Source organism: Oncorhynchus kisutch, linkage group LG12 (genome assembly GCF_002021735.2).
Source record: "Oncorhynchus kisutch isolate 150728-3 linkage group LG12, Okis_V2, whole genome shotgun sequence".
Classification (NCBI taxonomy): domain Eukaryota; kingdom Metazoa; phylum Chordata; class Actinopteri; order Salmoniformes; family Salmonidae; genus Oncorhynchus; species Oncorhynchus kisutch.
Window position 1 is genome coordinate 57,967,171 of NC_034185.2, and position 15,058 is coordinate 57,982,228.

Genomic DNA, 15,058 nt, shown 5'->3' on the forward strand with positions numbered 1-15,058 from the left:
GTAAGACCAGTATTCACACTCCAGAATCAGTATTTTAATGCCTTCGACTTTGACATAATCTAAAGTGATGCCTGAGGGCTGTAAGTAACCTTCAGTAGAAAGTGGAGTAATCATCTCAGATGTTCTAAAGAATGTACAGATTCTCCTCCTTACATTTACAATTCTCCCTTTCATGTCATCAGCTGATATCGACGAAATGAAGATTTGCTACGTGCTGCTTGATGGTAGCAACGCCACAAGTGATATCTTCTACTTCACAGTAGAGGATAAAGGTAAGACCCTCTTTTTTAATATTTGAACCTCAGTCTCATTGACATTGTCGTGTCCCGTTACTGCAGACTTATATCACATGGCCTGTAGGCATTCTTTTCGGCTTCAGCCTTCTTTTAAGATTGAATGTCTCTTTGAGATTGAATCTTCCTGCTCTCTGTCAATCTCCAAAGTGTTTGCATCACAAAGACTTAAACGCAGTTCGCCATGACTGACAGCTAGCACAGAGCCCCTTCTCTCTCCTCGCCCCACTGCTGAGGGTGGCAGGTTTAAAGAAGGGGTGGACGAGGTCAGTGGGGACATGGGCCGAACAGTGTCCCTGGGTGTGTTAGGAGTGAAAGGGATGGAACGCCCGGCAATTAAAAAAGCTCAGAACTTTATTGTATCATGAACAATGGGGGTTTTCCTTTGTGGTTTTTGTCTTGGGTTTGCTTCAGTGTTTGAAGTGATAGCATGAAACCAAATTTGCCACCTTCAATGCCTCCAAGGCATTCCAAGTATTCATCAAACCATATGTCCGTTTTTATGGAAGTCGATCCTAGATAAGTGAGAATAGCATGAGCCTTTGACCCTGTGTGTAGAGTTAACTACACATTTTGAACAGCAGTTTTGTAAGGATCAAGGTGACTGTTAAGGTCATGACCTGCTTCAATGCTTCTCTAGGTTAGTGGAACATAAACGTGTGGCTTCTCAGACACACGTAACTGTTTCATAGCGAAGTTAGCAAGTTTTACATCACAATCCAAAATTCTCATGGAATCGTTTTAAGTGCTTCTATTTTTTGGATTCTATTTTCTGTTTGACTTGTCATCACCATCCGATATGGTCTTCTGCGTTTTGCTGCCAGATCCATTCCTTACCTTCTCTAGGGATCCTTTGCCTGGGAGGCTTTGGATTTCAGTAGCTGTGTGTATTTATATTCCCCTGGAAATTAACTTTTGGTCCGATGTCATATTGGATTTCATAACTATCCACACAGGTTGCATTTCTATCGTGACAATCCTATTGCTGTTTTCAGTATACAGTAATTAATATGCATGATTATGATGTTAGTGTTTATATAATGTAGCTTTTCTATCGTATTGTCGGTAGATTTCAACTATTGGAGTAAAGCATGCATACCATAAACTATGTTTTTGGTATCAAAGTATATTCTACATATTCTACACATTTGTGTATCACACACAGGCTGTAGAGTTTTGAAATGAATCAGTTGTTGGATATTCGTTTGCGCTTTGTTATGGTTCACTTCGTCCAAAGTAGCATTGTGGACCTAGTTTATCTGCATCACGGATATATATAGCGAATGCAAAGCAAAGGAACAAAATATAGCAGGTGGGGATGGGGACATGCGTTGCTATTTTAACATCAGCTGTAAATGCTTAACACATTCTGAGGTTTTGAAATGCATCCCTCCATGACACACTGTAAGAAAGGTTTGGGCTATATTTATGCTGGATTGAGGACTAGCTAGCTAGCACAATATCACCATCATCATCATCATCATCATCACCATGGTTGATGGCCACGGAGGGTTTAGGTGTCATGGCCTTTTGGTCAATTCCTCTTGTTGTTTTCACCAAGCTTAACCCCTAAGTTAACCCTTTCATCTTCATGTTAGTGTTCACGCCCAGTAATGAACTCTCCTGTTAGGACAGAGAATTGGCTGTGAGAACAGAGTGGGAGAAAGGTTGTTAACTAGTTTCTGAAGATATTGCATATTTATATTTTTTAATGCATGTGTCTTCCCAAAGTTTCCATTTGTTTTGGATGGACACGTCCTCTTACTCTGCTAAAGCAGAACATGCTGAATTCCAGATGGCCATAAATGTCTGTCGCTCTCAGACCGTATAGCCTTAATGGATAATAGGGATTTCTTTCTCAGGGCTGTCTGTAATTGAGGGTCTGGCTACAACAGGAAGGGGACACAAGGGCTTCAATTAGCTCCACAATCCCCTGTGTTTGTAGTGTAGTCTGTCCCACTGTTCTGTTTGAGATTCCAGCCAGCACATCTGAACCAGGTGCAGGGTTGGCTCTATACCTCTCTGCCATCTGTCTCATGTGACTACGTTTAACATGTGCAGAGCACTGAGTCAGGGCTGGTAGGACACACACCACACACACACACACACCGAGTAACATCAAATAAAGGCATGAAAAGGCAACAATTGCCTGAGTCTGTTACTGGCATGTAGGAACAAGTTGACACAGCATTCTGTTGGTCAGCGAATATGCACATAAAAGTGTAGTGTTTTTTTTTATGTGTGTGACAAACACCACTGGACGTTCTAGATTCTATAGAATAAATGTCTGCAGCAGAAGTGACCATGAACAATACCTTACAATTAATACTATTTACAAGTGTGCAAAATTCACATAGAAAATAGTCCAAATGGCTGCATTGTCTCCCTGTAGAGTTGTATTGCTGTACTGAAACAACATGTCATAAATAATGTGTTATGAGTAAGAAGAGAAAGAGCGCGGGGTCAGGGTATTTCCCCTGGGTGTTGGTCAGGAGTGGGTGTTGGCCGGCTCTAGCCTTTTGGGGGCCCTATGCGAGAGTGTAGAGACTGAATAGTATGTTGAGACCCTGACTGAATTCCTTTGAATGAAGCTCTCCCCTCATCCCTCACCTTGATGGGAATGTAGTGATATAGCATAGCAAAGTGTTAGCATAACCTGTATGTGTGAAGTGGTGATGTAGCGTTAGCATACCTCGGTGCGTTAGCATACCTCAAGAGAAAGGAGATTATTGTAGACTACAGGAAAAAGAGGACAGAGCACGCCCCCATTCTCATTGACGGGACTGCAGTGGAGCAGGTTGAGAGCTTCAAGTTCCTTGGTGTCCACATCACCAACAAACTAACATGGTCCAAGCACACCAAGACAGTCGTGAAGCGGACACGACAAAACCTATTCCCCCTCAGGAGCCTGAAAAGATTTGGCATGGGTCCTCAGATCCTCAAAAGGTTTTACAGCTGCACCATCTAGAGCATCCTGACTGGTTGCATCACTGCCTGGTATGGCAACTGCTCGGCCTCTGACCGCAAGGCACTACAGGGGGTAGTGCGAATGGCCCAGTACATCACTGGGGCCAAGCTTCCTGCCATCCAGGACCTCTATACCAGGCGGTGCCAGAGAAAGGCTCTAAAAATATACCAGCCACCCTAGTCATGGACTGTTCTCTCTGCTACCGCACAACAGCGGTACCGGAGCACCAAGTCTAGGTCCAAGTGGCTTCTGAACAGCTTTTACCCCTAAGCCATAAGACTCCTGAACATCTAGTCAAATGGATACCCAGACTATTTGCATTGCCCCCCACCCCCCTCTCCACACCACTGCCACTCTCTGTTGTCATCTATTTTTTGAAACTGCATTGTTGGTTAGGGGCTCGTAAGTAAGCATTTCACTGTAAGGTCTAAACCTGTTGTATTCAGCATATGTGATTAATAAAAATTGATTTGATTTGCTGAACTGTGTCACCCTGGCTACACTACAACAGCCCAGGCCTTCCTGGGGCAAGTGGGCACATCTGTTGATGGGGGTTCTGACAAGGAGAGCCAGGCAGGCTCAACTGGCTCCAGGCAGGCTGTACTGGGTCCAGGCAGGGTGGCGGTGGCTCTGGTCCTGGGTGTTTTGGAGGGAGAGACCAGAAGAGAGAGGGGTTTCAGCTGAGTCAGATACTGTGTGAAATGTGCCTTTTACTCTATGTGGTACCACACCTTTTACACTTTCTAGCTGCACACCAAAATGAATAAGGAAGTGTCATTACTGAGTTGAATCCTTTCATCATTCAGTTAAACGTGTTTCCAATGAGGAAATAGACCTGCAGATACAGTACATTGATAGCTGCAGCTGTCTTTAACCTTTTACTGCAGTGGGCTAAAGTTGCGGCTGTCTTTAACCTTTTAGGGTCATACAGAGTGATTCTTGGTAGTCTTAAACAAATCTACTTTGAAACAAAAGTATACACCTCACACATGGTTATGGGCTTAAAAAAATAAGACATCTGTACCATGTCAGATATAGAGTTGAAATGTGGGGTGGGGGGGGGGGGGATTAGTGATGACTTCCCAGTGTCTCTGCATTGTTCAAGGAAGGGGTCAGCAGTTGCCACACTGCGGGAAGTCTTGTCTCTTGAAATGGACAGTGGCCACATTCCAAGTCCTGATAGCATATGCTGTCCTTTTTCTGTCAGGACCCCAGAGGGAGGCCCTGCGGAGTGCCTGTTTAACTTTTCACCCTTCGGGGAGATCCGATGGATGGAGGAATGTGTAAATCATCAGTCAGCCCAGAGGAGTAGCAATTAAAAAATGTAAATGCATTTTGGAAATGGTTGTTCAGAAACAATAAGCAGACTGACTGAGTGTCAAAGCCAATACTCAGATAAGAACGTTTGACTGCATCACAGCCCCTGCTCTGTTCCAGAGGGTAGAATGGCACTTTTTCAGAGGAGGGGAATAGTCTTTTTTTTTGAGAAAGAGAGAGAGAGAGAGAGACAGAGAGCGACAGAGAGAGAGCATGTATGATGTTCCATAGTTGTTCCCATGCTAAAACATTTGTTTCCAGAAGGGCTAGTGCACAGCACATAACAGTACTGTAGGTTTGTGTGCTGTCGAGGCAGTGAGAGACAGTGAATGAGGCTTGAGTGGGTCGTGGCCATTTTACACAGCAGGCACCATGACTTCCTAAGTGTGTGTTCGGATCTAACCTGTCAGCCATGTCAACAGCCGGCCAACGATTTACTGTCCCCTGGTGCCAGTCGAAGGTCTACCTACATGTATACTGTGACTGTGAGGCGGAGGCTTCTTCCTCTCCCTCTCTCTCGCTCTCTCCTTGCCTCCTGACATGGGGCAGATAGATTTATTGGGGTTGGGAGAGTGTTGGTGTTATGATGTCTGGCCCCTAGAGGTTATTCATGTCTGCTTCCATATGGCAAAGCTGTCTGCGGCTCCCCATACTTTCTTTTAAAACTGTCTTTATATTCTATACTTTACATTATATTCTACTCTCTCGCTGTCTGTTTAAAGATGTGTCACTTGCACACTTGTACTTCAGAGTGTAAATGGCAAATTTCAGAAGCATTTTTCAAACCTCAAATACACTACATGTTTTAAATGTCCTACATCGCAGAAAGGTTCTCCTGCAACAGGGGGATCAAATTAAGATCCCACATCTGTATGTCTTCCACTTAAGCTATAACGTCAGTATCTATCCTCTCCTTCACTTATATTGACATTTTAGTCATTTAGCAGATGCACCTTTCCTTTCCTCTCTCTCTCTTCTATCATTCCTTCCCTCCGTCTATAAGTTCTGGGAGGATTCACTAAAAATCCTGACACCACTTAGTCGTTTCCTTTAGCTCAGTTGGTAGAGCATGGCTCTTGCAATGCCAGGATAATGGGTTCGATTCCCGGAATCACCCATACGTTAAATGTATGCAAGCATGAGTGTAAGTAGCTTTGGATAAGTGTCTGCTAAATGGCATATAGACTGAGTGTGAAAAACATTAGGAACACCATTTTATTATTGAGTTGCACCCCTTTTGCCCTCAGAACAGCGTTCCACAAGGATACTGGCCCATGCTGACTCTAATGCTTCCCACAGTTGGTTGGATGTCCTCCCGGTGGTGGACCATTCTTGATACAGACGGGAAACTGTTGAGCGTGAAAAACTCAGCAGCGTTGCAGTTCTTGACACTCAAACCAGTACCCTGCTCAAAGGCACTTAAATATGTTGTCTTGCCCATTCACCCTCTGAATGGTACACATACACAATCCATGTCTCAATTGTCTCAAGGCTTAAAAATACTTCTTTAACCTGTCTCCTCCCCATCATCTACACTGATTAGAAGTGGCTTTAACAAGTGACATCAATAAGGGATCATAGCTTTCACCTGGATTCACCTGGTCAATCTATGTCATGGAAAGAGCAGATGTTCTTATTGTTTTGTACACTCAGTTTTGTGTATATATATGATTAAATTATTCATTTTGGCCAGTTGCCATGGACAGTTAGGTTAGTTTTCTCCAAAATGATGCAATAAGCGCCAGTGGCACCATTGGGGGGTGACCCAGTCTCTCTGTCAACTTGTGATGTGCGGCATGCTGCCTTTCCGGCCCAGATCAGGTAACTGTTCTGGAGTCAGTGTTATTTTACATTACACGGCAGTGGCCAATAGGATCTATTAATATGCCTGGCTCCTCCAATCCAAAATCCCAACCATGGGATCTTCGGAATGCCCCAGAGGAAACTAAGTTGAGCACACTGGCATTTGAGAATATACTTTCTGTACTGTAGCACCAACTTATAAAAAGAGAAAGCTGTTGTAATTGAATAAATTGTATAGAAATTCTGATCATACACCTCAATATAATGACTAAATTAATGGACCACATGTGAAATCTATATTCACACAGGTGTTGTTGATGGTTTTAGCTGTAGAGACTGTAATAATAAGGGCCATAGGTAGCTGAGCGGTTAGAGTGTTGGGCTAGTAACCCCAAGGTCGCTGGTTTGAATTCCTGAGCTGACAAGGTGAAAAATCTAGCGATGTGTCCTTGTGCAAGATACCTAACCCTTATTTGCTCTAGGGGCACCGTACTACCCTGACCCTGTAAAACAACCACAGGAAGTTGGGGCACTTTAATTGGGGAGGACGGGCTCATAGTAATGGCTGTAACGGAATAAATGGAATAAATGGAATGGTATCTAACTCATCAAACAAATGGTTTCCATGTGTTTGATCCCATTCCAGCCATTAATATGAGCTGTCCTCCCCAATATGAGCCATCCTCCCCTCACCAGCCACCAGCCTCCTTTCACTGCACCTATCCGGTGTATGTGACAATAAAACATTATTATTATTTTTGTATATATGTGATTGTTTTGCCTACTTTAGTTGATTGCAAATCACTGGATAAGGGAGTCTGCTAAATTACTAAAATGTACATTTCTGCAAGTTTATACCGGGCCATGTCGCAGAGTGCAGAGTGCAATGTGACCCAGTATAAATAAAAAGAGGAATGAGGAAATGTAATAATCATGGTCCTCATTCCTGTCACTCAGCGGGGATATACTTACATGGGCGCCGCTTTCTGTTGCTCACCCTTGCATCATTTTCTTGGCTGTCAAAACCTCATTCTGACCAATGATATCCCCCCCCCTCCTATTGAGTCCCACCCACTATCCTAAGTATATCTATGTATGGCTATGAATACTGTAGCAATGTAAATAGGACCTGATGACCTGATGAAGAAGGTGGGATGAAAGGACACTGGGGGTGGGATTGCTGACCATAGTCGAGGTTGAAGATGACAAAGGTTAAAACAACGGTATCTAATATCCCATAACTCTTTGCAACAATGGGACCTAGTTAGCTAAGTGTGCTGGTAGTTAGCAATGGCGGACAGGCTCATTGTAATGGCTGGAATGGAATAATGGAACGGTATCCAACACATCAAACATATGGAAACCACGTTTGACTTCGTTCCATTTTAGCCATTACAATGAGTCCATCCTCCTATAGCTCCCACCACCAGCCTCCTCTGATGTACAGTCAGGAGATACAATCAAACATGTTTGGAATTGGAATGAACCTAACTGATGTCTCCATTATATCCTTAGTCATCGAGGCTCACAGGAGACCATCTTGAGAATCTTGGCAAATCCCCTGACAGGTCATTAAAATGACAGTGGTAAATTAATTTGACCTGTTAGCCACTAAAGTTACATGTTGTTGGAGCATAGGGAGGCAAGCTAGCTAGCTACCGTGTGAGTTAGTTATCCAAAGATGGATGCACTGTAGGGAGCCCCATACTTGGAAAACATCCAGTCTTCTCACTCAGGTCTAAGAACATGAAAAATGTCCAGGGGCCAACACTTAGCAGTGGCTGTGATATACTGGCCGTGTTTACTGCTTACTCAAACGATTAGCCTAGCATTAATAAATCACTCTAAGGACAAATTTATTAAGAGCCTGAAACAGGGGCGTTTCAAAATCCCATCTTCTATAAAACATTTCATCTGATGGTGAGAACTATTATTATTGTCAGTTGGAAACGCAAAAGAAATGTGAGCTGGGAGTGTGGTTGATATGTTAGTTGTAAAGATTGTAATAAATGAATTCGTAAATCAGTTAGACATCAGAACCCCTCCATTTTGATCTATTCCTGTAACTTTATGAAAGTCCCAGCAGAGACACCTGGTTCAGAGGGAATGTGGCCATTACTTAGCCTTATATACTCTATCCACGGTATTGCTCTCATAAATACCAAGGAAGGAGTCCCTCTCCACTTCTGCAAGACGCCTCAGTTCATTTCAATAGGGAGAAGCGCTGAGCACTAATCAGTCTATATATCATTTGAAAAAAGGCTACCACTCAGTTTCACTTTAGGTTTATCTGAATCAGTGGTATTGATGTGACCTTCTCTAATGGAAAGCAGAAAGTGTATAGTGTGCTTGACAACACACCACTGGATCCGTGTCTGGTGTGGTTGGATTCCATGCCAGGTCTGGACACGGTATCTGACAGGATTCACAAAAGGAGCCAGAAGAGGATCCCCTCCTCTGAGTTTGAGAAAGGAAAGCAGGCAGGGAGGGAGGCAGAGAGACATGCCAGAGCAGTGGGCTGTGGGCCACCCAGACAGTGGCCTGCTGTCCCTTGTTCATCCTGGAGGGACAAAGCCAACATAGGGACAGAGAGATGGGGTGGGAGGGCACAGCTGTCACTCAGCTTCTTTTTCCGGAATCTGAAGTTCTGGCAGGAGTTCTCTGAGACACAGAGAGAGAGAGAAAGAGAGAGAGAGAGAGAGAGAGAGAGAGAGACCATGGCTGACTGAAGTGTCACACCGGCCGGATCTGAAGCCCCCTATCTCACGGTCATGTCTATGGCTCTGATCATGTCCACCTGGGGGATGGAATGTGATATTAGTGTAATTGATTATACACAGACAGCTCAGATTGTAATGATATCACCGTGTCATTTTAAAGGGTATGTTTGTGTGCTTGTATCATCATTGTAACAGGTGCTGATTTGTTTTTGAGGCCTGCCTGCCTGCCAGCCAACTCTCTTGGACGACACACAAAATATATGGATGATGAAGACATTGCCTTTGTCATAGTCGTCATAGAGTTTTCAAAGGCTCAGATATCACACAGCCAGGGCTTTGAGGTCCCCTCCACTGGCTGTGCGTCTATGTATAACATGATGTATGTATAGCGTCACAGCGATGTCATGGTGTCACAACGTATCTCTATCAGGTCTGGGAAATGGAGACATGGTTAGGGAAGACTTTTCCTCTGCTCTTTTTTTCCAATTGACTCCCATCCACAGGTCAATTGACTTCGTTTTCAATATTATTTTCCTTACATAGTCTCGTCATCTACAGTATTTCACCAGACAAACTACACCATGTTAGAAATTGAAGGTATTTCTATGCAATACTCAAGACAAAATGGAATTATTATATGTCTTGAGGGTAACAGTGTCAGAGCTGAAACCAGAAGCTGTCAGATAGGCTGCCAGTCTGGATGCCAGAACGATAGTCTTTTTGTTGCTGACTATGTTCATATGACAATCTTATCTATCTGACACACAATACAGGCTCACTAAGCTCAATATCAGCTCTGTGTAAACTGGGCAGCCTGCCTAGGAACACGTGCCTTTCTGAACAGAAACACTCCTTCGGATTCTGTGGGTTTGAGGAGATATGAGCAGAAATGTATACAGGTTTGATAAATCAAGTATCTTCCTTGATAAGTGATTATTATACGTACTTTATGTGATGGACTGAGGTGTGACTAATGTTCCATGTAGCATTTTGTTTATGTGCACTGTACGTTATAGGTACAAGTGACGGACAAAAGTCAACAGTCACTGCACTTCCCTTTTACATTGCAAAGATGCTCAAGAAGTGTTTGATATTTCCACTCAGGCTAAACGAAAATACACTGAATCAAACACTCAAATCTTCTTTGGAAGTTAACTGGCTCATCTTGTCTATCAATTGGCCACATGCACACTCATCAAGCGTGGTGGAATTTGGGGCAGGCAAAGACAAACATGATGAATGCTTCCTGTATTTTTAGCCGGAGCTGTCAGAAACATGAGCATGGTCAAGGATAGACACCGTTCGGTGCTAGGGGCTCCTATGTCAAACTGGGACTCCATGGCTACTATACTATAGCATTGGGGGATGGCTGGGGTGGGAGGGTGGCGGGTTCTGGTGTGTGTGTGTGTGTGTGTGTGTGTGTGTGTGTGTGTGTGTGTGTGTGTGTGTGTGTGTGTGTGTGTGTGTGTGTGTGTGTGTGTGTGTGTGTGTGTGTGTGTGTGTGTGTGTGTGTGTGTGTGTGTGTGATTTACGTGAACAAGTGAAACGATCCAATTTAATCAAACCCCCGGAAAAATCCACTAGTTGGTATCAGTTCAATTCAATCCACCGTCATTGGCATCCAGGCTTGGCGGAGTGTGGTTTGTCCCTGGCCCTGTTGTGTCTCGGTTATGGCCCGGCGTGCCATGTTGACATGTGGGATTGGCGGAGTGTGGTTTGTCCCTGGCTCTGTTGTGTCTCGGTTATGGCCCGGCGTGCCATGTTGACATGTGGGTTTGAGGAAGTGGCCCCATCTCCTCCCTCCAGTGTTTTCATTCTCCCCAGTCACATAGCAGAACGGCCACAGCTCCTTTCTCCCTCAGCCAGGCAAAACCAACCCCAATGTAGGCTCATTGTATGAATGAACCAGATGCTCCATGCTCTTGTCCTCCATAAAGCCTAGTGAGAGTTTATTTCTTTAGTTAGCCTCCTCTCACAGGTTCTCTGTCACCCCTCAGAGGATTGGTTCTGCTTCCTTTCCTTAGTGTTCTGTTATGTAGGGGTTCATATCCAAAGGGTCTTTTCTCCGCGTTGATCTACCAAATCCTCGACTCTGGTGCTGCAACCATCATGCTACAAGAGTGCGATAATAATGATATGAATAACACATAATAATACATTGAATTTAGAGCACCTTTCAAAAACCCCAAGGACACAACAGGGTTAATAATATCAAGGGTATTTACTTCTTGACATGGACCTAACCAAATCCACCACCGTATGTTGGCAACCACTATGCTACTAGGCTAACACTAGCACTCCTCTGCTAGAGGGAGATCAATGGTTGATATCACACAGCCTTTTCTCAGTCTACCTAACCAAATCCACCACCGTATGTTGGCAACCACTATGCTACTAGGCTAACACTAGCACTCCTCTGCTAGAGGGAGATCAATGGTTAATATCACACGGCCTTTTCTCAGTCTATCTACCAAATCCTCAACTCTGGCGCTACAACCATAGAAATAGAGTGATATTCTGATGACCACAACCACCATGGCGCTACACTAAAGGAAGTGAAGGGTTAATATGAAAGGGTCTTATCTTGACATTGACCTACTTCCTCCATGGCTGCTCAGAGTTAGACTCAGGGGTCAGGTTAATAACAGGCTAATAAGGCCTTTCTGCCACTGTGACCAGCGGTGCAAAACCGACCAACACCTCTCTAACCTCCGCGGCTCTCTGAACCCACTAAGCTCTGGCCAATCAGACACAAGGTGAAGGGTCCTCCTAGGGCCTGTCAGAGAGGGGATAAGCCAAGGCGTTTGGACGTTTGGCCGCAGTTATTAAAAAGAAGCCTGGGATTAAGATTTAAGCATTAAGAAAGTTACCGGCTAAGTAAGTAACTCCGTCTGTCCAGAACGGCCCATGTCAAGCGGCGAGTGGAATACTTTCTTTTGAAGGATAAAGGAGTCATGAGATAGTATGGATTAAGGGCAGAGGAAGCAACGTATAGTCAATGGTGATCAGTGCCAGGTGACTACGAGCTTCAGACCTGGGTTCAAATACTGTTTGATATCTTATTTAATATCCTAAAAGGGGGGGGGGCTGTACTTTTGGGACTATTATATTGGTCCCATTGCATCAGGCAAGCTTAATAGAGACCAGGCAACATATTTGAAATGATGAAATTATTTAGAATAGTATTTGAACCCAGGTCTGGTTCATATGTGTGTTTTATGGCACCTGTTCTCTTCATGGGGCCTAATGAGGTAGATACACTTCAAGCTGAGAAAAATGACCTAGATATGAAATCTTAATCGCTTGAAATCTGAGGTTTTACAGAGGGTCCTGTCCAGGTGCAAATCTCAAGTCAGAGGTTTCCGTGTGCATAGTGCACAGACTCAAACATTGTAAGAACTAATTAGTTAATCTTTCTGTTTTTCACCACAACAAATGTGAGCTACTTTCACAATACTAACGTTTAACACCAAGGGGTAAAAGGTCTATTTTAAGCCTATAGACATGAAGTTACCCTTGTCCCTCAGAGGTGCTGCTGGTGCTTAAAGGGATACCGCCGGTGCTTAAAGGGATAGGGCTGATGCTTAAAGGGATACCGCCGGTGCTTAAAGGGATAGGACTGATGCTTAAAGGGATAGGGCTGATGCTTAAAGGGATAGGGGTGATGCTTAAAGGGATAGGGCTGATGCTTAAAGGGATAGGGCTGATGCTTAAAGGGATAGGGCTGATGCTTAAAGGGATACCGCTGGTGCTTAAAGGGATAGGGCTGATGCTTAAAGGGATACCGCCGGTGCTTAAAGGGATAGGACTGATGCTTAAAGGGATAGGGCTGATGCTGAAAGGATATGGCTGGGGCTGCCATGTCAGTGAGTCACCAGGAGTAATGGAGCCTCTCTCTGCACCTCACCTTTAACCCCTCTGCTAATAATGTCTGGTTTGGGTCAGAGGTGTGTGTGTGTGTGTGTGTGTGTGTGTGTGTGTGTGTGTGTGTGTGTGTGTGTGTGTGTGTGTGTGTGTGTGTGTGTGTGTGTGTGTGTGAGAGAGAGAGAGTGAGTGAGTGAGTGAGTGAGTGAGTGAGTGAGTGAGTGAGTGAGTGAGTGAGTGAGTGAGTGAGTGAGTGAGTGAGTGAGTGAGTGAGTGAGTGAGTGAGTGAGTGAGTGAGTGAGTGAGTGAGTGAGTGAGTGAGAGAGAGAGAGAGAGAGAGAGAGAGAGAGAGACAGACAGACAGACAGACAGACAGACAGACAGACAGACAGACAGACAGACAGACAGACAGACAGACAGACAGACAGACAGACAGACAGACAGACAGACAGACAGACAGACAGACAGACAGACAGACAGACAGACAGACAGACAGACAGACAGACAGACAGACAGACAGACAGACAGACAGACAGACAGACAGACAGACAGACAGACAGACAGACAGACAGACAGACAGACAAAGAGACAGGGATTCCCTTGAACAGACCGTCACTTACAGTAGCTATGAGTCACTGTCAGCAAGTGATCCATTTAAATCTGGTCTCTCTCTCTGTCCTGTTTTGGCCCATTCCCTGAGACTGGTAAGGAGGTAAGAGTCTAGCCAGGGCAGGCAACCCTGCCAAAGGAGCCAGGGAACTGACACACATATCTGGGTGAAGAGGTGAGAAACCCTAGCCAGGCACTGACTGAGAGTGGGTGGGTGGGGGGGAGAGAGAGAGAGAGAGAGAGAGAGAGAGAGAGAGAGAGAGAGAGAGAGAGAGCGAGAGAGAGAGAGCGAGAGAGCGAGAGAGCGCGCGCGCGAGAGAGAGAGAGAGAGGAGAGAACAATGGAGTGAGAGAGGAAATTAGAAACAAGGCATCACTCAAGAGGCCTGTGATGGAGGATTTGGGGGTAAGCCCTGACATTAAGTTATCAAGTTACCCTTCACAATTTAAAATATCTGTCTTTTGTCATAGGACTCAATGAGTTTACAAAAACTGATGTCAAAGTTTTGACTTCCAGGTGGAAACAAGCTGAAGCCGCAGCCATTCCGGCTCAACTGGTCGTGGATCAGCCTGGAGAAGGAGTACTATCTGGTGGATGAGGACGCCAAATTCCTGGAGGTGACGCTCAGACGCAGGGGATACCTGGGAGAGACATCCTTCGTCAGTGAGTATTGGAAGTCTTACACAGTATTTACCACAGATCTACAGCAGCCTTTACCTAAACAGATAAACCCAATGACTAAAATGGGACCTATAGCAATATTTACCTCTAGACATAGATATAGAATGACTAGAATGGGTCCTATAAACATGGAAATAGAATGACTAGAGGGGTCCCTATAGCCGTATTTACCTATAAACATAGATATAAAATGACAAAAATTGACCCTATAGCAGATGTAGAATGACTAGAATGGGGGCTCATTAGATCTCTCCAAGGTGGCATAGCAGTTCAGACGTCTTTTGTCCTCGTCTTGTCGTGTCCTGTATATATATATATTTACAACTTTTTCACATACATTTTATTTTTATTTTCCATCAACTCATCTTCAAAACACTCTCCTGCAACCCGCCTCACCAATGTATATTTATAAAAAAGTATTATTTACCTCAGATCTGTAATCCTCCAAGAAGCTAGCCAGAAACTCCAAGAAGCTAGCCTGAAACTAGCCAGAAGCTAATCCAGAAGCTAGTTCAGAAGCTAGTTAGCTCCTTTACTGGCAAATCGTTAGTATTCAGCTAACCACGGTTTGTGGTCATCAGCTATCCTTTAGCTCGAAAATCTATCGCCAGTTCTGTACGGCGCAGCGCGGCTCGGAACGGAACATACCGGACCAATTTTTCTCTCCATGTCCCTGGATTTCGACTGCTCTCTGGACATTCATACCCGGATCTCACAGCTAGCTAGCTGCTATCCGTGTGACTATCGGCCTTCGTCGATTCCGGAGCAAACATCAATTATTCCGGAGCTAGCAAGCTCCGTCA

At 44.5% G+C, this 15,058-nt stretch overlaps 1 protein-coding gene across 1 annotated transcript in view; it reads left to right on the forward strand.

The window, feature by feature from the left end:
- The window catches only part of LOC109901304 (FRAS1-related extracellular matrix protein 2), a 59,493-nt gene that overhangs the window by 5,404 nt on the left and 39,031 nt on the right, over positions 1 to 15,058 (forward strand). The window contains exons 2-3 of the mRNA XM_031837900.1: positions 183 to 272; positions 14,091 to 14,237. Coding sequence (XP_031693760.1) covers positions 183 to 272; positions 14,091 to 14,237 — 237 coding nt within the window. The remainder of the gene's footprint in view (positions 1 to 182; positions 273 to 14,090; positions 14,238 to 15,058) is intronic.